Source organism: Macrobrachium rosenbergii, chromosome 26 (genome assembly GCF_040412425.1).
Source record: "Macrobrachium rosenbergii isolate ZJJX-2024 chromosome 26, ASM4041242v1, whole genome shotgun sequence".
NCBI classification, from domain to species: domain Eukaryota; kingdom Metazoa; phylum Arthropoda; class Malacostraca; order Decapoda; family Palaemonidae; genus Macrobrachium; species Macrobrachium rosenbergii.
The window spans coordinates 15,845,903-15,871,857 of NC_089766.1; the positions used below are offsets into that span (position 1 = coordinate 15,845,903).

The 25,955-nt window shown below is 38.7% G+C and overlaps 1 protein-coding gene across 26 annotated transcripts in view; it reads left to right on the top strand.

Moving 5' to 3' along the window:
* The window catches only part of Bap111 (Brahma associated protein 111kD), a 167,112-nt gene that overhangs the window by 102,744 nt on the left and 38,413 nt on the right, over nucleotides 1–25,955 (top strand). For 8 of the 26 annotated variants that reach the window (XM_067128373.1, XM_067128379.1, XM_067128371.1 and 5 more), the window contains one exon: nucleotides 11,938–11,982. The exons of 8 other annotated variants lie outside the window; for them this stretch is intronic. In XM_067128373.1, the coding sequence (XP_066984474.1) occupies nucleotides 11,938–11,982 (45 nt within the window). Of the gene's footprint in view, nucleotides 1–11,937; nucleotides 11,983–18,101; nucleotides 18,162–25,955 lie in introns of all 26 variants that reach the window. 10 more of the 26 variants (XM_067128362.1, XM_067128363.1, XM_067128367.1 and 7 more) reach the window with 2 other exon arrangements.

The following is a 25,955-nucleotide window of genomic DNA, read 5'->3' on the forward strand; positions in this document are numbered from 1 at the left end:
GCGATGAAAATTGGATTTCCGCTTATTGGCGCCGATAATTGGGTATTGGCGCCAATATATACCTAACAGAGGCACTGATAACCGAAAATTGGCGCTTTTCGGCGCCGATAACCCCCAAAAATTGCCAAAAAAAAGCGCCGAAATTGCCGATTTTCGGTTAGCGGCGATTTTCGGTTATCATCACACCCTCAGAAACAGAACCCCGCCAATAACCGGGGACTTGCCTGTAATCAATTGTTATTGATGTGTAAGGTTAGGCAGCACTACTAATTGTTACTGATAACTAAACATTAGTGAGAGTAATTATGGCACAGCTTAGGTATATTAGCACTGGGTGGGAAGTGCTGGAGTTGTATGTATACCTTGGAGAAGGATTCCCACTATCCATGTAGTATTTGTATGGCCCAGGTGTGTGTGGTAGATTTGTGATGTGTGAAAATTGGTGACAGCCACAGTAGATCCTTTAGAGTCAATAGTAAAATGAGGTGTTTTGTCCTCTTGGGAGTCTTCTAAGACCCCTTAGGCATCAACCCCCATAACAGCCATCCTGTATAGGGATGTATGCAGAGTTACAGTCTTATTCTCAAGCAGATGGAGGAGAGATTATTGAAATTATTGGAAAATTTATCTGAAGATAAAGATTTTCCCTCAGGGCCTGATGATGATGTCATAGCGCACGATGACTTCCTTTTCAGAGTTGGTCAGTGTTTTTGTCTTTGCTGTGTGAGTACTTGCCATACCTACCTTGGCAAATGCACCAATGGTGCCAATCCCCAACATACTTGAGAGCTCCACCATTTCTTGTGATGCTAGTTCTGCTCTTGCTCCAGCGGAGTAAATTGAAATAACCACCGAAAAAATTTTTATATAACTATGGCTCTAGCAGCTGTGCTTTGTTGATGTAGCTTCAGGATCTTAAATTTCCTAATTATAATCACTCAGGAGCTCAGTACCTCAGTGCCAAGTCAAAAATTGTGCGTCGTGACAAGAAGCCTTTCCTCATGAGTAGCTACTCGGGTTGTCAGCTGATGGGACCTTTGTTAAATGAATTTTTTCTTTTTATTCTTCGTAATACTGTGCAAACTTATCAGTTTATATGAATTGCACTCCCAACCCCACACTTGTTAATCCAGACACTACAGGGAATGACTACCAACACCAGAGTAGCTAGGTGGTCTTGGATGCATTCCCGGCCTGTATGAGGTGATGTTCTACATTCTGTGGATTGTTGACTGCTCAGGATATGCATACGTAAACTGACGGAATTGTATTAAAAAATAAAGTTTTACTGTTTTAAAGAAATTCATTTTTGTATTGTATGGTTGAAGATATGTACTTAAAATTTTCCTCTTTATTTTATTTGAAAGTGAAGGTTGCCAAAGTTCAGAAGCTGTGAAAGCTTTTAGATGAAAATATATTAGATTTCAATAAGTAGTCTTTCCATAGTATTAGAATACTATAGGCAATACAGATGGTAAGTAAATCTTAAAGCCCATCAACATCCCGAAGAAGTTTATGTCGTGTCATAATTTTTCCTCAGCAGCCATTGCTTGTTCTCAATTATTCGTTGATTACTACCAGTATATACAAAGTATACTTACTGTGAGTCAGTTATACAGTTCAAAAGGTCAGTTTTAGTCAAAATATAGAGCAGTTTTGCAAATATTCTCAGAAGTCTATGTATTTTATAGTTTTCTTTATTAGCATACTGATTTTATAGCTCTCTTTATTAGCATGTAGTCCTCAAGAAGTTTTTTTTATATATAATCATGATGACTGCAACAGAAATATAACAAGTGAGAATTTGGTGTTTGGAACAAAGTATTTTTTTTCCATTGTTTCCTCATTTTTTTTTATAGAAAATCACTCAAGAAAGTATGATAATGAAGAATCTGTTAATTCAGTACGGTCCTTGCATGATTCATCTACTTGACTCATCCAATAGTAGATTATAGGAGAGCCTCTTGTTGACAGTTATGTTGCAGCTAACGAGATCAACTGCTGTTTTATTATTGCTTTGTACTGTTAATGGTTTATCTGTATACTTGCTACCTCTGTACTGATATGTACAGTATCATCAGATTTGCAAGTTGCTTTCTTTTATGGCAACTTAATTCAAGTCTCAGAATTTGTATTAGCTCAGCAATGTACTCCCATTGAAGAAATGAATAATTTTTTCCAATGTCCATTTTTTTGTAACTGTAGGGAAAAGCTTATGAAATTAGGGACCTTTGACATTTATAATTTCTGTAATGTATACAGTGGCAGTGGTGTCTCAGTTTTAGTATATGCTGTAGTATATAATGATGTGCCTTATTATTTATTGTTCAAGAAATCCCTTTTGAAATGCACTTGCCAGCTTTTAATTTTACCAACTTGAATATCTTATCAGCCTGCATTTTTTTTTTATTGTTGGCATGTTAAAATTCAGTCATACAAATATGACATCCATTTCCTGTTTTAGGTTAAATACAGAAAATTTTTTTATGCAATAGATTATCATCTTCCCCTAGTACTGTAAAGTAGACAACAGAAGTATTGCAAGGTTCCAAGAAAGATTTTCTCTATGCATAGGATAAAGAGATGGGCAACAGAGCAGTAGGCCTGCCTCTGAAGAGTGGAGGTTTAGGAGGGTTTCAGAAAACAAGCTGAAAGAGAATTCCAATGCTTTTTTGTTCCTTCACAAACACAAACCTTCGTTCTTTATACTAGGATTTAGCTTGCAATCACAAACTAAATCCTATATAAAGAACTTTGGGTTTGTATTTTAGGAAAAACACAAACTACTTCAAAAATTTGCTGTTTTGTGTTGTCACTTAATGTGAATATTTCACAGAATTATGATTTTGGATTAATATTGGAAGCTGATTTGTGTATAAAAGTCTCCAGTAGTTATCAGCGACAACAATTGTTGTAGATATTTTGCACTTTTGTGTTTACTAAAAATTATGAAAATTCTTCAATTAAATTGCATTATAGTTGATTTTTGTTCTTTTCAATGCATGAACACTCACTGCTTTATGTTGAGCACACATGTGTTGCCTTTGATCATTTCACTTCAATTGTTCATCTTTGTGAAAATGAGAGAGATGAATAAAGTATATAATTGTGCTGTCTATGTTGTTGAAAGTGATAGAGCATATGAAAAGCAGGATTGTTATATTTTTGAAAAGTTGAAAGTTGTGGTCATCAGTTTACCGTATGTCATAGAGATTTTTGTATGGAGGAAATTGTGCTTTTATCCAACTTGCTGTATTTAATCTTTAGAAAAATGTAAAATTTAATTAAATGGCAGAGAAATGCATATGGTATTCAATATTCTTTGATACTGGACCTTCATTTGAAATTTCAAAAGAACTGTGGAAGCTGTCATGTTTATTTCAAAAGGGCTTTCTTTTGTACAATATTTTAATTTTGTCTTCACAAGGCAATAGTATAGCCTATAAGTAGAATATAAGAATATTTATGCCAAGGAAAAGTGATCCTTTTTCAATAGAATTAGTGTGTATATACTAAGATATTTACATTTTTAAGTAATTTACCCAGTCATATTTTTTTTTAATATAGATACATGCCATTATTGCATTATTTCGTTTAGCTGATAAGCCTCAAGTTAGAGTTGAGTAGCTATATAGTTAATGCAGTACTACTTTAGAAAGGGTGTCACTTCCCTAAGCACAGATACCACTTTGCTTTGAGATTGAGTCATTTAATTATTTAAATGTTTAGTTTTTGTCATAACTTGTGTTTAAAGGAGCCAAGGAAATGATCACGAAGGAAATTTTGGTATAAGAATGGCGATGTTTGAGCAAAATTGATTTTGCAACTAGGAGCATCCCTCAACAAAAAGTTGCAGTTCAAGTTTCTTATAATCGTTATGAGAACCTTCTGTATAGTTTAACTGTACGTGTAATTTTCTCATTTTGCTGCTTTATAGAATTTCCAGAAGCTTATATTTTTTCTGGATGTTTTCACATGGTGGCAAGTGACAAAAACAGGCCTACTTGTCATGACAGTGTCTTATGTCACACATTCATATTGTCACAGAATGTATGTTACATTATTTAGCAATGAAAAGAGTAGAATTGTTGTAAAAGGAGTATTCCAAATTTGCAAATTTCAGAACATGATTTGGGAATATAAGCAAAGTAATTTACAATTGCAAATTTCAGAACATGATTTGGGAATATAAGCAAAGTAATAGTTGTAAATCTATATTTCTGGATCGGGGTCCCGTGTCACCCGGTGAAATAGTCCATTCAGCACTTATTTCTAGGTAATTCCGTTGCTAGATACCAGAGAAAGCTAAATGAAATGCTGGAGTTACTACCCCCAGAGCGAGCTCCACTAGATGGAGTCGTGTATGGAAAAGGGTGAACTACAAAAACACGGAACCTTATCCTATAGAGATTCCCAATGTCAAAAGTCCCAACGAGAGGTGCCGATACAAGCCCATGCACTACTCATGGACTGTATACAAGGCAACACTAGCCGCATTCCATTTTAGCACGTTTTTTTTTTCACACGTAATTTCGTTGTGATCCTTATTTTGTGCTTGTTTTGGATTTTTTATGGCATCCTCGCAAGGTTCTTCTTCAGTTACTTGAGTACCAGTGTTTTGTTGTTTTTAGGCGGTTGAAGCTTCTTATTTTCCTTTAGTTTAATAATTAAAGGGATTTATAACGCCCGTCTCGATCTCCTCTCACGTGCCTCTGACCTCTCTTGGTCTTGGGTCGGCATGTTTGTTTTGTGTTTTTATTTGTATCCCTTTTTATTTGGGATATTTTACCATTAATGATCCCTAACTTTAGTGGGTTTGATTAATTTTTGTTTGTTCTGTACCCATTTACTACGAGAAGTGCTGTTTAGCATTTTAGGCTACTGAGCTACCCCCTCGGCCCATTCGCTTTTTATCATGGCTTCATTAAGAGAGTGATTTTTATTACGGGAGTGATGTTTAGCGTTTAGGCTACGAGCTACCCACTCGGGCCCATTCGCCTTTATCATGGCTTCATTACGAGAGTGATGTTTAGCGTTTAGGCTACTGAGCTACCCCCTCGGGCCCATTCGCTTTTTATCGTGGCTTCATTACGAGAAGTGTTGTTGAGCGTTTAGGCTACTGAGCTTCCCCCTCGAGCCCATTCGCTTATTATCATGGCCTCATTATGCTTTATTTTTGTCACTCACTTCTCTTAGCCTTTGGGGATCTTATTTTCATTGGTACTGTTACGGTTTTTACTTTGTTTTTACTTTGTTTTTATAATTTTGTTTATTTCATACGAGGCCAGTTAGTGTTTTCCACCTAACTGTCTTCTGCTTTATTTACTTTCGAACGTTAGCCTCCTTTTGCTACTACCTGTTCGGTGTTTCGTTATCTTGTTGGGCGCTCTCCTTGCTTACTGCTCACGGGCGGTTTTAGTGTTTAGCGGTTGGCGTTTATTCCCCACCGCTATCACTTCATTCAGGATATCCTCCTCTCCGGGTTTTCCTCTCTTGGCTTGGAGTGCGCCCACTTCAGAACAGTTCATAACCTTCCCACATTTTGTTCAAACATGATCGCTTCGAATGTTCCGTTGACTCTGTTTTTATGTCTATGAGTTTTGTCCTGTTAGCCCGGTTTTCTCTCCGGTTTTCTCCGGGGGTTTTCCTGGTCTGACTAGGCTAATGGTTGCTACGGTACTCTGCTCCGGCATCCGTTCCAGCATGCCCTTTTCTCATCGCGTTTTTAGGCTGGTTTTGTCAAGTGCAGGAATGCTCCGCTATCCTGCAACAAACCAGCGATCACGGAGTCTATAGCTCCCATTCGGTTGCAGTCTGTTTTGGATTTATAGTTTGGCACGGAAGGTTATGAAGTACGCTATGCTCTCCTCGAGCAGACTTCTTGATGAACCCGTAGGTTTTATATATACCTGTCGGTTTCGTCTCCGCCAAACTCCGCCTCAAGTGACTTATTCTTGACTCGAAGGTTGTAAAGCACGCTATGCTCTCTCCGAGCAGGCTACTTGATGAATCCGTAGGTTTTATTTACACCAGTCGGTTTTATCTCCGCCAAACGCTGCCTCCTTTGGCTTATTATTAGTCGTTTGGCACCCGGCAGATTGCGTTGTACGCTATGCTCTCCCGAGCAGGCTACCTGATGAATCCGTAGGTTTCATATATACCTGTCGGTTTTACCTCCGTCAAGCTCCGCCTCATGTGGCTTATTAATAGTCGCTCTTTCGCGATAAATCGGTAGGTTTCACATATACGCCTATCGATTTCACTCCGCCAAACTCCGCCTCCGGCGGGATTCTCGTTAATTCAGTAGGTTTCATATAAACCTATCGGTTCTCCGCCTCTTGTGGCTTATTAATAGTTAACCTTTTCGGTGTTTGGGCTCTCTCCGGCGAGATTCTCGGTGGATCGGTAGGTTTCATATACGCCTATCGATTTCCTCCGCCAAACTCCGTTTCGGCGAGGTTCTCGGTAAATTGGTAGGTTTCATATACACCTATCGGTTTTTCCTTCGCCAAACTCCGTCTTATATAACTTATTAATAGTTGTTCCTCCGGTGTCTGGGGTCCTAATTTTTCCCCCTCCTGGAGGCCGGCCGCAAGTCTCGTAACTCTTACGCCAAGTTAATTGTTTACGGAGAGTTTTCTGAAGACGTTGCGGCCTTCTGTCTCATTCTCGGACCTGTGAACATCGTCCCGGAGCGATAAGTAGGTGCGGGAATAATTGAGGCAAACCTTTTCCGCTTAGCTCGGAATTAGGTGAGGCAAACTTTTCCTTTAGGGGATTTGTTAACTTCTCATCCCTTTTCGACGGTTCCTGGTCTACCGTCCCTAAGGTGAAGTCAGTAAAAAAAAAAAAAAAAAAAAAAAAAAAAAACCCTTTTTTAAACCAAGAAGACCCGCTCGGGGCCCCTCAAGGACGTCTCGGATCTCTAATCCGGTGCCATCTACGAAGTTTGACCTCGCGTCTTCTGGAAAGGGACACGGCCCAAGCAAAGCAAGGCGGTTACCCCCTCCTTCCTTTGTTGAAAACTCTTTTACGGGTCTCCTTATAAGGAGCTCGATTTGAGGGTCATTGTCAACCTATTAAACTAACTATCTACCTCATGGTCCGTGCCTTCCCTTTCCCAGGAGCTTAAATCCCAAGAGTTTAATCTCAAGACTCATTGTCAATGGATCACCTGTTAAGTCCTGCTCCGTTCGAATTTCTATCGTTCGACACCTCCACCTCTTTTCCTCCAGTCTGGGAATCTTGGTGCCTTCCCTTTATGCTTCCCAGCATGAAGGCACCCTCCTGTCGGGGGTGTGGGCACACGGAGGTTGGTGGAAGGGCATTTCTTCCCTTCCGGTCTGGTATCCTCTTATCCGGGTTTTACCAGACTGTCAGAACGAGCATGGCATCTGTCTGGCAGGATCCATAAGTGAGCCCTCAGCTAGGGGCTGGACACATCGTCTCCTGAGAACTCTAACGGAGTGGCAGGCGGAGAATTCCAAGTTCACGCCTGCTGTGGGGTCTTAACGTGCTCTCTTTGAGAGCCCTGTTTCTTACCCTTGTGCTCCTAATGTAGCCCCTCTTATCAACAGGCTTGTTTTGAAAATGTATCGCTGAGGCATTTCCGGGAGACAGATATCACAGATACATTCACAGTGAATCTTCTAACCCCGACTACGCTTCTAATTTATTCAGCGTACAGCTCCTAAGCTTCGGAATCAATTTTCGAAGCTGAAACAGGGTGTAAGTCAGGCTTGCCCGTTCCGCCTGAGCTGAAAAATCTTATGAACAGTTTCACCTGGAGAATTAATCTTTTCCCCAGGTGGGCATTGTTACGGCCCGCCTGGGGCTACTAATGTTACCCAGAGCCTCCGTTCTCATGGGTGTCTACCCTACGAGCAGAAACGGTCTGATCTTGCCGGGACCTGTCCCAAGTCCGGCAAGAAGTTCATGTAGTTCAAGAGCCCCTGCTCAGGCGGTGGTGCAGGCTCTTCAGGTCTCTGCCCCTAGACAGCCGTTAGCTCTCACTCCCAGCCTCCACCTCGATGTGTGCAGGTTCAGCCAACACATCAGCCCCTTGTAACACCCCCTTGTGTCTCTGCCTCCCCACGTGCCTCCCACGTGCCTCCGCTGGAGTTTTCTTTGCTTCATACGAAACCCTAAGGAAAGAATTTTCACTAGACATTTGGCCAGAGGTTCTGACCCTCGGGGTTATCATAGGAGCAGGGAAGCATCCTACTCCTCTCCGAGAAATTGGGAAGGCATTCGCTTCACGGGAGGCAATCAAGCCTCCTCCCTGTAGTATTTCTCATATGGGTGGGAGGCTGTACCATTTTCGGGGCCACTGGAACTTCAGTTCCTGGGCCCAGAGTATAGTTATCAGGGCCCGGGGTGGAGCTGGACTGTTGTCCCCCAATCAGGTTCAATCAGCCTCTGGCCAGAGTTCTGGGGTCTTTGTGAATGGCCTGTCAGGCTTTTTCAGTCTGCCAAGGAAGTTCCCTTCCACTGGAAAATTTTTTCCAGGCGTGTCCCGTTTGTTTTCCTTATTCATGCGACAAGTCTCGGTTGCTTACAGTCTTGTGGGTTCGGATCCTACTGCGCCAGTGGAGCCAGTAACCACCTCTATAGACCTTTCCGACGCTTCCTTTCACATCTTGGTTGCAGAAAGGTCCTATCCCTTCTTGGGATTCAGACTCGGGGAGCAGGCGTACCCCTTCAGGTTCATGCCCTCCTCAATGCGGCTCCAGAGTCTTTGCCAGTTTGAACAATACCGTAGTTCAACAGCTCCGGTATTAGGAGGCTATGCTAGCTGCATATCTAGTTGCCTGGCTCATTTGGGCACCCAGCGTCGGGAATTGCCTGAGGGCGCCGGTCATTATAATCGGTTTCTAGAGTCTTTGGGCTTCTAAGTAACCAGGAAGGAATCCCACCTGATTCAGGAGGGTAGCCTTCCGTAGTTATGAATCCAGTGGAAGTGGAAAGAGATAGCAAGGACGTCCTATCATTTCATCATCTCAAGCATACCTCTCGCCGTGCCCAAGAAAAGGTCCTGGGTTTTCTCCAGTTTGCTTCAGTGACGGTTCTCCTTCTGAAGTCAAAGCTGGAGTTTATGACCGGGTATGGTGGAGTCAGGACGTGTCTCCCCTGATTCCTCCTGCTTGAATAGTGGCCTCCGGCCTTGCACAGCTATCAAGTGCTTATCGAAGTCAGTTCCTCTCCAGCTTTCCTCCAGCCTCAGTATTCCACACCGTCACCTCTCTGGGCGGGTGAGGTGGATATTTTTTGGCCCAATGAAGTACATGGTACTTAGTCGGTCACGTTCCGGCAATTCCATATCAACGCTTTGGAGGGCGGTGACAGTCTTCCTGTCCTTGGGAAACTTCTTCCCCAAGAGGTTTCCTTTTTAGGCTGGTTCTGAACAAAACAGCAATAGTGCACTGCGTAAACAAGTGGTTTTGGACTCTAATTGCTTCTGTTCAGGTTATGGTTCATTCTTCTCCATAACCAACAGACGCAGGTGCCTCTGTCTACCACCCTTCTCGTAGGGGTCCAAAAGGTCACTGCTTTTTCCCTATCCAGGGCCTCCCCCTTGTGTCGGAGTAGTCCGTAGACGGAGCGTCATTCAGGTAGTCTTGTGACCTTTTCCTGGGCCTGGAAGTAGGTCTGTTTGCAACCCAATTCAGCCACAAACTATCAAGCTGTCCCGTCTGGTATAAACTCAGCCTGTGTCAGCCCCCAAACTCTGTTGTCCTGGCTTTGTGGTCTTTGTGAATCTTACAGTTTAGGAGGAAACTGATATTGGTCCTGTTATTACTGTTTTCCTGAAATCAGTTAAGGGATCCTACTCTACTGCAGTATGGTTCTGCATTTAAGTAACTAGCACTCTTCACATAGTTTTCGAAGCTACAGTACTGATGCGGCCGCATTGGCCTCGAGGAAAGTGTTTTGTTGGAACCAGACTCACAGGCCCTTAACTTTCATCCCTAAGGTCTGTGTTCGTCTAAGAACAGTACTCCGCCCACATTCTGTTTCCTGGTCTTTGAGTAATGTATCGGAGTTAGCTTCCGGTAACCAACAATCATCTTGTTCTTACCTTTCCTTGTTAAGGAAGTCCCAAAATTTTTAATCAGCTTAGCTTCTAGTGTTAGTTTTCCTGTACTGTCTGCCCTGTCTGGCGGAACCAATCAGTTTGGTTTTCCCTCTTCAGGGGTAGTGTTGTGAATTCCTCACCCTAACTTTCTATCTACAATTGAAGGTCCTCATTTTCGGTGGTCACCTTGGAAAGTACTCCCCTTTTACAAGGTCTGTTTCTGTGTCCAGTTTTCTCCTTGCAGGCTTTTTTAGACAGGACCTCGCAATTTTGTCAGGTCCTCTCCTTTAAAAAAAAAGGGGGGGCCACTGTCATTGGGTCTGCTATTAGGCAGGAAGTATTTTCTTAATACAAGCCTATTCAGGTGCTATTCTAAGCTCATGATCTGAGACGGTGACCACTTACATTATTTTCATTACATGAACTTAGAGGACCTTACTAATGTTCAGGGTAGAATTCTCCTAGTTTTCAACGTTTCTATTTAAGTCTTTAATAGCATAAGAATGATGTTTATTTCTCTGTTATTATTTCACCGGGTGACACGGGACCCGATCCAGAAAAAGGATTTTGACAAAGGAAAAATCTATTTCTGGAGAGGGGCCCGTGTCACCCGTGACCCACCCCTGTTTTTCATTCTCTCCCCCCTTGATAAACTTCATTCTAGTGAGGTGGGTGCTAACATGGAATGCGGCTAGTGTTGCCTTGTATACAGTCCGCGAGTAGTGCATGGGCTTGTATCGGCACCTCTCTTGTTGGGACTTTGACATTGGGAATCTCTATAGGATAAGGTTCCGTGTTTTTGTAGTTCACCCTTTTCCATACACATGACTCCATCTAGTGGAGCTCGCTCTGGGGGTAGTAACTCCAGCATTTCATTTAGCTTTCTCTGGTATCTAGCAATGGAATTACCTAGAAATAAGTGCTGAATGGACTATTTCACCAGGTGACACGGGCCCCTCTCCAGAAATAGATTTTTCCTTTGTCAAAATCCTTTTCATATTACCTGTACATGATTTTCAGGAAAATTTATTAAATGAAAATTGACATATCTTCCCAAATATCATTCATTTTACTGGTCCAGTTGATGAGGTGTCTCAAAAGATCTTTCAAAAAGTTTCATTGGAATATAATTTTCCCTCTCACAGCTTCTGGACTTGATGTAAAGTGCCTCTTGCTGCTCTGTAACATCTTTAAATGAGTGATGAATCTCAGAGCACAGCTGGGTGTTTGTGTCCCCAATAGCGAAGTTTAATTCATAGAAAACTGATAGTTCCAATTGGCGAGTTAAGAGTATGTGTCAAACTTAGTTACAAATACTTTCAATGGGAGTTTGTTAATACAAAAAATTGGTTTACTTGTATATGACTAGCATGCATGATCTTTAACTGAAATCTCTTTTTCTTTCTCTACACAAACGTAAAAACGCTGTAAGCTTCACTGATGTAATCATCAGAGATTTACCCCAGATATTACAGGTTTTAATGTGCATGGATGGTAAAGCAGTCTTTAGGTGCATGGACAAAGCATTTCAATAAAGATTTCAGAAAGAAAAAGGCATTAAAAGAAAAGTTAACATGCATGGGTGTTAATTTTTAGCTTCTATTTGCTTAAGTTAGAAAATACATATATACGTACATACTGTATATGAAAAACAGACAGCATATGTGTGTAAGAAAAACCACTAACTATCTTTGCTACATTGATTTCAGCTGTGTTATCGTATAATGGCAGGTTTTATTTATTTTTCTTGATTTTGCTGATGATGTAGGCCTACCATTATGTGAAAACTATGCACCCTTGCCAATTCACTATTTTTGTTGCGAGCTTATTTATATTGACCGCTTGCCCGTCTGTTCCTGTAGATGTTTACATGCCTGGGTCCACCATGATGAGCAACATTTTGAAAGGTGAGTTGGCGTCCTCTTAATGTTTTTCATTAAGTGTAGTTCCTATGAGTAAGTTGTCACACTGTACTACTATATGCTAAACACTGCATATGTAGAATTCCTTCTTTCAGGTACACTGAATTTTCAGTGAATGATTTCCTTTTCTTAGGGATTATAACCTCCCTCCTTGAGGCAAATAAAGCAGTGATTTTATTTTTGGGAATTGATGGAATTACCAAACAGTAGCAGGAAATTACAAAGCACTGCAATATTTTTCCTAGGAAACTCATATCGGATATAAAAGAAAGATACACCAAGGTTTTCTGGTCATAAGTTTATTATGCAGCATAACATTTTTGTGTGCAAATGCAAATCCATATTGTATATTTGCCTAAACTTTGTATAAGACATACCTGTGGCAATTGCAACCAATAATGTTGAAAATACTGTGTATATTATGTATGCTTCTACCTGTTACCATGGTAAGACCTAACTGCATCAATCCTGAGTCTGCTCTAAAGACTACTTCTGCTTTCTTTCCAATCAGTTTTTCGTATTATTGCCATTAGTGTATTGGTGGGATTTTGTTTTCAAATTGTTTGAGATTTGAGTTTTAAAGTATTGGTTACTATTTTAATTGCAGTTACTGTAATTGCATTGATTTCTGCAGGTTTGGCTAGGTGAGGGTTAGGCATTTTGTACATTGATGTGTGTTTGTATGCTTAGTATGTCAGAAAACTATGCTCAAACAAAGGATAATAGTAAGAAAATTAATTGCATATTTTTTAGGGGGAGAAGTAGGAAGTGCTTCCCATATAATTTTTCTCTAAAGAATACATTGTTACGAGTGTATTATGAGAGGGTATTGCAAAAGTGATTGGTTAGAGAGAGTGAGAGAAAATATAATTATATACTTATTAATAAACACTACAATTAACAATCACATGAGAAGGGGGCAAGGTTGACAAAAATGTTCAAACATACGAGGACAATGACTTTGGACCAGGTAGCGGCATGTGGCCTGTGTTAGCGCACCTTCACAAATTAGAATGAAAGTGTTGGCCTCTACATAAATGGTTGGTGAAATTGAGAGGATATAGGAAAAGCAGATACAGTACAGTCATGGATACAAAATGGGCAAAGGGGTGCTTATAATTGCCCTCCACTATCAATCATGCGTATTTTTTATAATCAAAAAACAAAATGCAGTTATTACTTAGTAATAGGAAAAACTCTGTGGCATTATCTGTAAAGACTAGTAATAGGAAAAACTCTGTGGCATTATCTGTAAAGAGAAAACTGTTAACAGATAGGCCTAGAGTAAGAAATTGTACAAAAAGGAGAGCGAGAAATGCATGCATGTGCGTCCATGCACTGCAAGATAATCCTTGAGTGGACATGATGGTTATAAATTTACATAAGTACAGTAAATACATAAGTTTTTCTATTGCTTAATAAAGCTTGACCCTTGGAGAGTGGGGCAGTAAACTGGTTATGGCATCATTTTAAAGCTGGGTACCTTTACTTATTGTAGTATAATCAGAATTAGAAAACAAATGTAAGGTAAGAATGAGAAAGTGAAATTAAAAAATAGAGGTTTGAATTTTGCATGACTGTAAAGGTTGTCAGAATCCAAAGGGATTAAAAAAGAATCATGAGAATTTTTTGACAGTCTAGTGCACAGAGCAAAGCAGTATTTTCCTTTTATTGTTGGTTGTAAAGTAACCTCTAGTAGGATACTAATTTCATTATATTGTATTAAAGCTGAATAGTTTTACTTTATCGTGGTATATTGTTAAAGAACCTAAACAACAACAAAAATTGTCCAAAATGACAAGTTTATCTTTGCAGAAAACAAAAATTTGTTCCTGTGAGAATGAAAACTTCTGTCTGTTGTGTTGGGGTGTCTTCAGCAACATCTGGAGTGGTAGATAAATCTTTTTAACAAGGTTAAGTGCTGAGAGATGGGCCTACCACCCACTAGCTGGTTTGCAGACCTTTGCTACTTCTTGAGCCACTGACAAGTTGAGACATCTTTGCACTGCTCTGACTTTTGACTGTGTCCTACAATCATTGTTCATTATCTCATTATTAGAGCACACTTCTTTGGTGGATGGTCCATCCCAGTCTGCCCACAGTTTACTAGGGCCAAGGGGTCCCATGCATTCAGAGCCTCAGCAACCTTGGTTGGAAAGGTATTTTCATGATATCACTTGTCTGATCAGAGTTCTTGGGGAAGTTAACTGGGTAGCCCTTTCATGCCCAGGGTTATCCATTGTTTAGGCTGCCCTGGTCACCACTTGTACAGAACTGGATTAGAGAATTTACTGTTCTTGAGCCATTCCTCCAAGTTTCTCTCTCCTGCCTTTGGCACACAAATGCGGGTGCTACACCCCTTCGGAGTACAAACACCTTCCCTTTGAGAGGCTTTGTGCAGAAGAGATGGCTCCTCCTTTTTGTGAAGAACGGACCCTGGAGTCGGTTACTTTGGCCTCCTAATAGCCAGGTGTCTGCATCTTACAGTAAAGTCCAGTGAAAAGGAGAGGCTGGGGGACATTAGTGAATTTGTATATGTAACCATTCTGGAAAGGGCATGGAAGTTGATTGAAGCCTTTTCAGGAAGCCAAACTTAAGAGGAAGAGCATCTTGAGAGGCAGTTTTAGGTGAGGTTCATATTGAGACTTCAGCATACTCTGAAGAGCTGATGCAAGATTCCAGTAAAGAGGTTACCTAGGTTGTTGTGGAACAGCCAGTGAAACAGTCCACTGGAAGTGCTGAAAGATATGACCAGTCCCTCAAACTGTCTGTGTCAAGGTCATGTTCGAAAACCTGCCAGAGTGCAAACCTATATCCTTTGATAGTGGAAAGGAGTAACTTCAAGTGTGAATGAAGGAAGCAAAGAAATCTTTGATCAAGAAAATGTGACCTTAACTAAATCAATACACATCTAGCACATGAACTGATGAAGCAATACCACTTCCCTTGGTAGAGATAGGCTGCAAGGACCCCAGGATGGCTATGAGTGTTCTCCAATAAACTTCATTCAGAAATTTTGTTGCTTAACCATATGAACAAAGATAGCTGTGGGACTGGCCATTACTAGGTTTTATATCATTATTCTTATGACTGAGGAGGCCTGATCAGTAGTGTAATTGGGTTCCCAAGCTATGGAGCTTTATCACTGCCTGAGGAGGTTGTAAGGAAGGAAGGCACACACATCAGGCCTTCCTAAGGGGGCAACACATCTGTCTTCCAAGCCGTTGGTTCTGGTTGCACTATACAGAAGAATGGAAGGTTGTTATTCAGACCTATGAATAAGTCTGCCAGTGCTATGCTCCTCCAAAGAGCTTTCCATACTTTAAAAGTTCAGTGACCACTTGGATGCTAGAACCTTTTGTTTAACCTACCTGCAATGATGTAGTTCACAGTGATGAACTTTTGGTGGGGTGGTGATACTGTGTTATTGCCATAACAAAGATATCCAAGACCAGATGAGCTAGACCTGCAGAATGGTTGTCCCTGATAACAAGAATGATGTCTTCCCAGAAGAACTGTATCTGCAATCACACCTGGAGGCCTAGGTGACTATCTTGAATTCAAGAAAGTTGACTTGTCCCACAGTGACCTGAGATGACTGCTTGAGGGTCCAGAGGGTATGCACCCAGTTTTATAAAATTTGATGCTGCCTTAATTATTGTGATCTCTGGAGTATGGTGCACTAGTCAAGCACTTACTGTGAAATGCCAAAATATAAGAATGCACTGACATTGTCATCATGACAACAATTTCAAGAACTGGAATTGAAGCTATTTCATATGGAAATGCCTGCATGCACTAGATTCCCAAGGGATACTCAGTAACTGTCAGGCCCTTTCTAGTGGCCAGGAATTCTTCCACATACCAATAACCTTGGTGATATTTATCGCGCTTGTTAAAAGTGATTGGTTTGACTTCTTCAGGTTCACTTGTGAATAATGGTCACCCTGTAGAACTGATATGTGATTTTATAATTTTGCAAAGGATGCCAAATTCTTATTCCTGTTTTTTACTTTGAAGTTTGCATATTTCGGTCCTTCTTTTAGAGGCCTTGCCTATTCTCATGATCTGGTCCCAGTCATTTTCTGTGTTAAACCACATCTCAAAGCTACAACTGACTCTCAAAAGATGCAAAAAGCTGAAAGCATGTTTCTCGACTTACTCAGAATTTGGACTTGAAAGATTTTATTTTGGTACTAGGCCACTTATTTTTCCAGGTACCTAGCATCGGGTGCTAGATTCCAGGTTCGGGACCAGCACAGTGGCATTACACCTAAATCTTGATGTTGCCTCCTTTGCTTCATATTAAAATTCTTCCTTATTAGAATGCTGGCTACTTATGATATCCAATATTAGTGAAGGAAGCATAAGTAACAGTTAAGAGTAAAGACGACTTCTTCCAGGTGCTGTTGTACCATAACATTGATGATTTCTAGAAATACTGTACTGATGTTTGGAACTAAAGTTTGGATTTTTGAAAAGAATCTAGAAACTGAACTGATGCTATGTGTGGTCTCCTGTTTGAAGTTGAATTAGGTTGGGGTTGACGTTTACTACTGTGTAGGTTTTAGATAAATGAATTCCACAAGAATGGTATAACCGTAAGATAAAAATATAAATTTAGTTTGCTTGTTCACTCATATTATGAACCAGTTCATTAGGTGGGTGAATGCCCTTTACATAATGGTTTATGAGGATATTCTTGGCTTGTAGGTATATCAGGGGCAGGAATATTTAAATGGCTCATATAAGGGAATCTTCCACCAGAATTCCTCAGTGTTTGATATTAGTAAAGAATTTTTTTTCATGGGCAGTAGTGTTGCCTTTGTCATAGATGTTGGCCCAGTGGGACCTTAGGTCATGCAAAAAACTGAAGACTGCAGGTTTTAGGTTTCTCTACTGAGATATATCCATTATATAGCTTGAATGGTATGCTTCAGTATATAAGAGTTTAATTAGTGACAAAGATTTAAGCAACTGATTGAATTACTTTTACAAGTGTGGATTTGAATTCTTGTGCATAATTCAGTTTATTAAGAGTTTTTCGGGCATTTCGTTTGAGAGGCATCAATTAAATTTGATATGCAGATAGCTTTCTAAATGCAGTGCTTTTGCCAAACAAGTATTTTCGTAAAAAAGAGGACTACCGATTAAATCTTTTGTGGAGCACTAGAAATATTCATGTCAGTGCTTAATGGAGAGGAGAAAATTATGAAGACTATCTCTTTTTGAAAAGTAATGAAATATATGTTTTTTTTATTTCTTGTTTATAAATACAGTAGTCATGTTAAGTCTTTCATTGAATGGGGAAATTAAACTTATTTATTTTAGAAGACTACTGATAAACCATAATAATCTCTTTTCAACTTGACAAATGTTCACAAATTTCTTAGTAATTGGCTACAATCAAGGTATACATGTATATTTTGTTCGTTTTGATATGTGAATTGAAGAGCATTCAGAAGAGCTGATTGTTCTGCTGTATTTAAAACCAAAAAGTACTCTACACCTCCCTTTAGTATGAAAGTCAAGAGTACATTTGTACAGTAGATTGAACTCGCCTATTATTCTTCAAGAATGTTGTGAAAAATATATTGGTGACAGTTTACTTATCTTGCTCATTGTAAATGTAAGTTTACATACAGTAATTACCCAAGATTTGCCTGCAGTGTTTGGTATGGTATTGAATTTATTATACATAACATGGTCATTCTGAATAATGATTGAAATTAATCATGTAATGCATGAAAGTTTGAGCTTGGTTTAATGCATTGTGGTAAGTAATACTGGAGTTGCAGGTCATGTTCAGAAGTTGAAAAATACTGTAAAGTAGTTTAGATATTTTAGCATACTTATGTAGTTTTAAGAGTTGGTTATGTAGATTTCACCTTTTCTTACAATGGTATAAATTATTGTCGGTAATGCACTACAATCTCTTATGGGTTGTTGGCGTATGCTGTAGTGCTGTACAGTATTTTGTATTTGTATCTTGCAGATAAAACTTTCCAGTAACAGCTAAATTTGGACCTTGAATTTTCTTTTTGTTTTTGTGGTTAAAGTTAATTGTCTTCCCCAATTCTATCTCTTTCTCTCTCCCCCCCAAGCCACCACGACCTCATCTTCCTCCACCTCTCCTGGGAATGGAGGCACAGGGAGTACCAAAGGTAATGGTGATGTCCCTTGACAGCATTGCAGCCTGTCTCCAGCTTAAGTCCTGAATGCTCTCCCTGTATCCCTCTTTTCTCCCAGGAATGTTGCAGTGACAAACTGTCACTTAACGATTAATGTGATCCCAGCATATCCCGTTCCCCACCCTTACCACTCAGATTATGTGCTCTTGACGCAAAACTAGCGCCCATTGGTGCTCTTGACTAATAAGAGAGTAACTCCTTAGTTGTATTTTGTGTTGAATTGGAAGATTTTTCAGGTATGATGTTATGAGGTAGTGTCTGCCCGTCACGTTTTAATAATCCTTCTTGGGTAGTCTAGGTATCTGAACAACAGTTGCTGCATGTAGGTAAATAGCAGGATGCTTGGAAAGGTGTTAACTGCATGCTTGCACATCTTATTATTTGCTGTTTTATATAATAACTGCATGGTTCAATGTTGTTCATGGTGGATATGTTGTGTGTTTAAACTGTTAAGGTTTGGTTATATCCTGGTTGCTTATTTTTTTTTTATTTACTGAAACAGCAGTTAATTGTTATATATTGTCAAGTTCATCTTTTGGATAGTGTGATTTATGGGGAACGGTACTGCAGTATTGATATGTGTAGATTTCTGTTTTGTTTCTGTATAGTACAGTATAGTTCAAAGTTTATTAGAAAATTGAACACCATGTATTAGTAATTATACTTTTAGTAGGAAAACCTATTTTAACAAATTACTTACAAAAGTTTAGTTCTGTACAGGAGAAATAAGATTATTCAGGTTCTGTGGACCAAATTTCTGACATTAATTTGGTCACCTACCTTTAGTTCTTAACAGGTTTTGTGGGCCAACTTTAAGCAACATTTATCAGTAGATATGAATGCCATCACTATTATGACCAAAACTCATCAAAATTAAATGTCCAAACATATGAGTGAAAGACAACCACCGTCTAGAACATTCCCTAAAAGATTATTACAAGCAGTTCTCTTATCCTCCAAGTTCCTAACAAGGTTTTTGTTCATCAGCTTTAAATGAATTACATGAGTAAGTGTCTTATGTTTTATTTCTTAAACGTAAGATAAAAATTCTATCAACTACCTACAAAGAGAAGATACTTCAAACCTAAACTGGGAGGCTTCCAAGCTTTAGAAAGCTGGGCTATAAGGGTCTGGGGTTCTGAATCAACAGCCTCCAAGGGCTCAGGGTCTGCAACATACAGCTGCTCAGGTTCATTAGCCTCAACCTTGAGTGATGCTCATAACTAATACTTACTTGGCTGTATGGGCCATGAAGGAGAAGGTTCAAGGGTTGTTGGATGCCCGGGGAGCTAGTGACATTAAGGGCCAGAAGCCTTGTTAGCAGTTCTTTTAAATAGGTTATAAATTGTTACCTGTTTAAGAAATGGTGCTCTCTTGGCCTGAAGTCCAATGCTTAACATGGTTCATTATGACTTCAGAGTTGTTGCATTGAGAACATCTGTCAAAGTTGATCTAGGTCTTAAATGCTGTTGGTGCTGTCTTCCCTTCACTGTTAAATGTTCTTGCTCTTCACCTTTGTCCCAAGCCCCTGTGAGTAAGTAGCATCTGAGATGAATTTTTCGTCTGTCATCTGTCATAGTGTTTACATCCAGTCCACGAAATCCTACTGTATGAGCTTGTGCAGGACAGGTTATCATATGTCCCTCACCTTGAGTTGCTGAAAATCATTACATGGAGGCAATGAATATTCTAAAAGGCATTACAGTATTCCACTCCTCATGAGAAGCAGATTGTCACTTAGTTGAAGTCTTAGTTTTATCAAAGATTCATTTGGATGTAAGATATATTCATCTGCTCATTTAAAAATTTTAGACCCCATTCACCATGTTAGTATCAGGTTAGCCCAGCTATACTTTCAAGTCCTCGCCATTTGCAAGTTTTGATTGATGTTGGAGAGCTACCTCTGGATTTTTAATGGTATTCAGAAACGATCTGCTACTGGGGTAAATTGCAGATGCCTAGCTCACATGCATTTCAGGTAACAGTGAGGTAGAATTATTTAATATTTTATCAGGGTCATAATAAATTTTCCCTGTCATTTAGTTTTAGTGTAGACAATTTTCAACTGAGCTCTGAGATGTAAAGCTGTACCTTTTAGGATTTCAGTAACATCACTTGGAAAATCTGAAGTAAAACTTTGCAGGTATTTCCTGGAATTGAAGAAAGCTATGAATAAAGGAGAGATGAGAGTTCTTGTGGAATGCACTGATTTTTCTGCATGGCTGGTATAGAATCAGTTTCAGAGCTCTTCCCAAACAATTCATTCTGTATTTTTTGCGATACCTTCACTTATCATTCAGTGTTCCTTCAAGTATATTTTTGCCATTGATGCAAGTTTGCTTAGTTTTTGTAATGGCATAGGTTTGGGCACTTCCCAGTTCATTCACTCTTCTATTTTACTTGTTGGGTTAGGTGGCTTTGTTTAGTTCATACTTGATGCAGTAGTTTGTTATCCTAGGCTATTATGCAGTTTTTATTTTACATATTCAATAGCCTTTTACATAGGGGAATTCAAACATTATTTATATTTTGTGCCCAATAACCTGGAACTCATAATAAGCAATTTGTGAGATTTTCCTTAATCTTTTTAATATTGGAAAATTTTGCCTTTTCACTCATCTTTTACATTATGTCACTGATCTCTGTTTTAATGAGTGTAGGCTGGTAAATCTTTTGTGCTAGTTTTGGCGATAATGTTGTGGACTTCCATTGTCTGTTCTTAACCTGTGACAGATTTTCTTAGCATGCCTCAGCATCCTTGTTAGTGTTTGCTTGGATGAATTTGTAACTTGTATGACATCACTGGATAAGGACTTACATCTCTTGTATCCATTGTATTGCTGGCATAAGTGCTCTCCTCAACTGACCCCCTTAGGGGGCTAGTGCAGCCAGTGCACCTCATGCGGTGCAATGTAGGTATTACTTGAGGTTCTTTGCAGCGTGCCTTTGACCCCTAGCTGCAATTCTTTCTTCCATCTTACTTTCCTTAACCCTCTCCTAACAATTGATTCGTAGTGCAACTGCGAGGTTTTCCCCGTTACACCTTTCAAACCTTTTGCTGTCAATTTGCATTTCAGCGCTGAATGACCTCATAGGTCCCGGTGCTTGGCCTTTGGCCTAAATTCTATATTCCATTCTCCTCAACTGACATATATTTATAAATGCTCTCCTCAACTGACAGATGTTTTGTGACTGGTCAGTTAGTCATTGATATCTCCTCACCCACACCCATAAGAGATCCATAAAACATCATGTATTGAAATCTTATGTGGATTACTCTTCAGACCCATCACCCTCTAGGTGTGTAGGTTTAGCCTCTCTCAAGTGCCGTCTGTCAAAGAGTGGATTTTGTCGAAGTTCATTCTTTCTAAGTTCCTCCTCCATCCAGTTCACAGGCTCATTATCTTGCTGAAATTTGGAAGAAGGCTGTAAAGTACTCTTCCCTGACTGTTTTTGATGTACAGAACATCCTGCTGATCAGCGTAAGTGCTTACTCCATCCACTGCCTGACTCCTGGATGAGATATTCCATCTGCATCTTCTTCTTTGGCTAACCCCTCTACAGTTGGTTCCTTCAAGCTTCCTGTGTTGGTAGTCAGTCTTTGCCAATCTCCAGTCCACCCCTCCAGCTGCTAGAGGAAAGAAGGGAGATAAAGGATTCTGGCTTCTTATCAGGTCTACATTTTATAAGGTTTTCTCTGATAATAATACTGTATGTGATATAGAGGCTTATCAAACTTGTCCCATAAAAGTTGGTGTGACTGTTGTCCTATAAAAGTTGGTGTGACTATTATTTCCACATTTGTGGAAAAAGTAATTAAAAAAGTATGTGGTTAATGCATTGGTATGAGCACTGAGATTTTTATAATTTTGTTTCCTAAGGGAGTAGAAATCCAGCTAGGGTACCATTTCATTACCTTGTTATGCTTACCACCTTTAAGAGGTCATTTCAGAATACAAAAATAATACTGTAAGCTGTTCACAAAAGACATAGATAAGGTTTGCTAACAATTTGGAACCACCACTAGCTATAAATGTAGGTAATACAAAACCTACTACAGTATATACTTTTCTGATGTTATAGCTTTCAGTTTCATAAGTTATGGATGTAAGCCCTAACTCCATGATATCATACATCCAAGATGACTAATTGATATCTCCCGGAAAAGAATGAGCCAATTCAATCTGAATATTTTTTTCTAAACAATCTAGAATTTTCATGCTTGAGCAAAGAATCATTTGCCAAAGGTGAATTTGGATTTGGCAAACTAACTGTATGGTGTGTTACTTCATGTTGGCTCTTGTATTTAATGATTGTTTGTAGCATTAAGTATTTACAGACAAATAAATTTTTTCTCGTATATTAAGACCAAGCTATAAATTTAGTGGGTGAAAACTTAAATGAGTTACAACCAAGATCATGTGACCATAGTATAGAGGTCACATTGTGCTCCAGTGTGCCCCTTTTATTTCAAAGATTCATTGGATGTGTATTTTTTTTTTAAATAAGGCTAGTTAAATCTTTTTAGGAACCAAAGCATGTCATTTCATACTTGAGAAATTAACTGGCACAGGTACTCATTACTTTGTGATGCTCATCCTGGAGAAGTAGAAATTTTATAGGGTTTAGTTGTGGGTAGAATATGAGACTTAAGTAATGGTGAGATTCACTCTTCGGTGATGTGATGTTTAAGAAAACAGTTTTGGGGATTACCATATTTCATATTTGTTGATAACAGAGTACATAAGAGAGTTTCATTTGATTATATAGAAAGCATGCAGCATGTGTTGTTGTGAAGAATATAAACTTTTACACTCAAGGACTGCCATACTTTTATGACAAATGTAGAAGATCGACAGTACAATGATCTTTTGCATTTATGGTGTCATTTGGCAATAACAAAGCTTAGGTGTGAGGCAGCAATAATGCTGGCGTAGCTGTTTAGTAGCTCTGCTGAACAGGCCAGCAGGAACAAGCTCAGTGAGACTTGTTTCACCTCTCTCACGTGCAATGTATCTCAGTTAAGCTAAGTTGCAAAGCAGAATACTACAAACTTAAGAGCTCCAGTAGAGAAAACAACCCATTACAGAAAGGAAATATTAGAGTGAAGAATAAATTACGAAATGAAATTCAAAAAAACACGAGATAAAACAAACTATGAAGTAAGACTTGCAAGCATGCTCAGCTTAATAACATTTTCACCTAGTTGGAATTTCTGCAGTTCCAACTGTTTGGCTACTATATGACTAGGAAGATCACTAAGATATCTGGTACCCGACTCATATTTTTATAATTTTCGTGGATTTTACACCTTAGCAAGATGACTTGAAATTGACATTATAGTACTAGTTCATCATCAGGTATCAGCGAGAAGCACAGGCTGGCCTGGGTACATACATTTACTTTGGAAGTTAAACATCCTACATAAGACTATTGAGTAAGAACAAACCATCTATCTGTATGTAGTAGTTAGTTCAGAAGAATATGCTAAGCTGGCACCTTGTGCCTTCGTAACTTAGGTTAGTCCAATCTTGGCAGGCCTAACTCGAGTTCACTTTATCTATCCTGGGTTGGTCTAGGACAGTTTTGCCTAGTTCTGCATAATCCATATGGAATTATAATCTTTTCATGCAAGGAAATTAATTACACATACAGTACTGCTTTCTACTGTATACCTAAATGAACTACTTCCTAGTATTCAAGCTTTACCTTGTACATATTTTATTCATATATCTTTACTGGATGTATTCCATATAGATATCTTGTTCTCTTTGTAAACATGAATTTATAATTGAAAATTGCCAAGTTCTTGTTCAGTAATGAATAGCTTGTTATTCTGTATGATGATTTTTTTTATTGTATACCTTTCAAGTTCTTGTTCAGTGATAAATAGCTTGTTATTCTGTATGATGATTTTTTTTATTGTATACCTTTCATAAAATGTTAATTTCCAAAGATATGTATAAAGTGTCCCTGGGCTAGCCTAGGCTATCCAAGGTTAGCTGAGGTTAATGTACAAAGAGAGGATAAAGATTCATGTTAAAAATGTTATAAGTTAAAGAGTCTATTGCAGATGGTATAAACTCAAAGAAAAAACTACTTCATGTGGTATGAAAGTAATTACAGAAACAACCACTTTATAAAGGGTAAAAGAATTTGAGTATGGCAAGCTAAAATAAAATCTGAAACAGTTGTGGTAACTTTAGTCTATCCTAATTTTTGTAAAACAGATTTCCACCTATTGACTGGTCTTCGGACACCAACCATGTCACTAAGTCAGTAGTAGGGGTAATGGATTTTCTTGATGGGATGTTTTGTTCAGTAGACAGTAATTCCAGTCTTAATTCAAATTACACCACATGAGTTCAAGTAAATTTATATATGAAATTACTAGTGTACAGCACTGCACAGTATTGTAATTTCTGTGAATTCTAATGCAATTTAATATCTCCAGTGATTTGGGAATTATCCATATATAATTGTTGCATTCAAAGTATGTAATTGTAGACTAAATTGACTGAAAAATATAATGGTCATAAAATGTAAAATGTGGATGTGTATTAATTTGTTTTGATTCATTTCAGATAATAGTGTACAGGGAATTGTTTTGTATCTTGTGTGAACAGCACATCATTTTATTTGGTTTTTACATACAGACTTTAGCCAAGTGGTGAGCTTTATTGTTGGGGATTGTCCCACTGATGCTTGCCAACGTCTTACGTGAAGTTTTAGATGGTCAGCATATAATTGTACCAAAGAATAAAAGCAATAAATGCAGTTACTGTATTTGGGAAAGAAAGCATATTTGAAATAATGTTGATGTTTTGTCTTATTATAATTATTACAACTTAGTACGCACAATAAGTATTGACCCATCAGTGACAATATTAAATAGTACGCACAATAAGTATTGACCCATCAGTGACAATATAAAATTAATGTAACACAGGGAGTCACTGTGGCCATGGTGTCCATTACTACTGTCTTAGATTAAGATTAAATGAAGTGCTACTTTACCGGGTATTAATTCGGAGAACACTTATTTCAAGAAATTGAAAATTTTATGCACAAAATTAGTACAATGAAACTGATAAATGTGGATTTCACTTCTGGGAAATTAAAGCTTCTTCCATAGTTTCTAAGATAATACTTTTAACCAAGACCAATCTGTTAAGGTTTTGTAGTACCATAAGAATTGATTATTAAGAATATAACCAGTATCGTTATTTTTTGTAATTAAATTCATGGCTGTAATTTTCTATGTGGATATTGTTCTACACAGCAGATTATATAGTATAGTTTCCTAATGATGTCTTTTGACGCAAAGAAATCAGATATAAAAAGTTAAGCAAGGTTGTTTAAAGCTCATGGAATGAAACAGTAAATATTCTTCAGGGGTACAGGTATTGGTTTAAATAAAGACACAGACTGTGTGTGTTGTGAAGAAAGAAAGTAGTCTAGTGCTGGTATCTTAAGAGAAAGTGTAAGTCTTAAGATTTAAGGAAAAATAAAAGTCAGTTGAAACTATATCCAAGGTGTTATTTTCCAGTATTCTAAACATACTGTAGATACATTCAGAAATAACAGAATTTTATTTTTGCTTTCAGCGTCTGCATATTGTAATGTTAGAGTATGAAATTGTAAAAATGATATAGTTAATGTATTTAGCAAAACTTGTGGAGATTCTCAGTTGGCTAATATCACAATAAGATACAGTTTTTGCTGTTATGTTTTGATGTTAATCTTTAAGAATATAAGCTGCGGCTT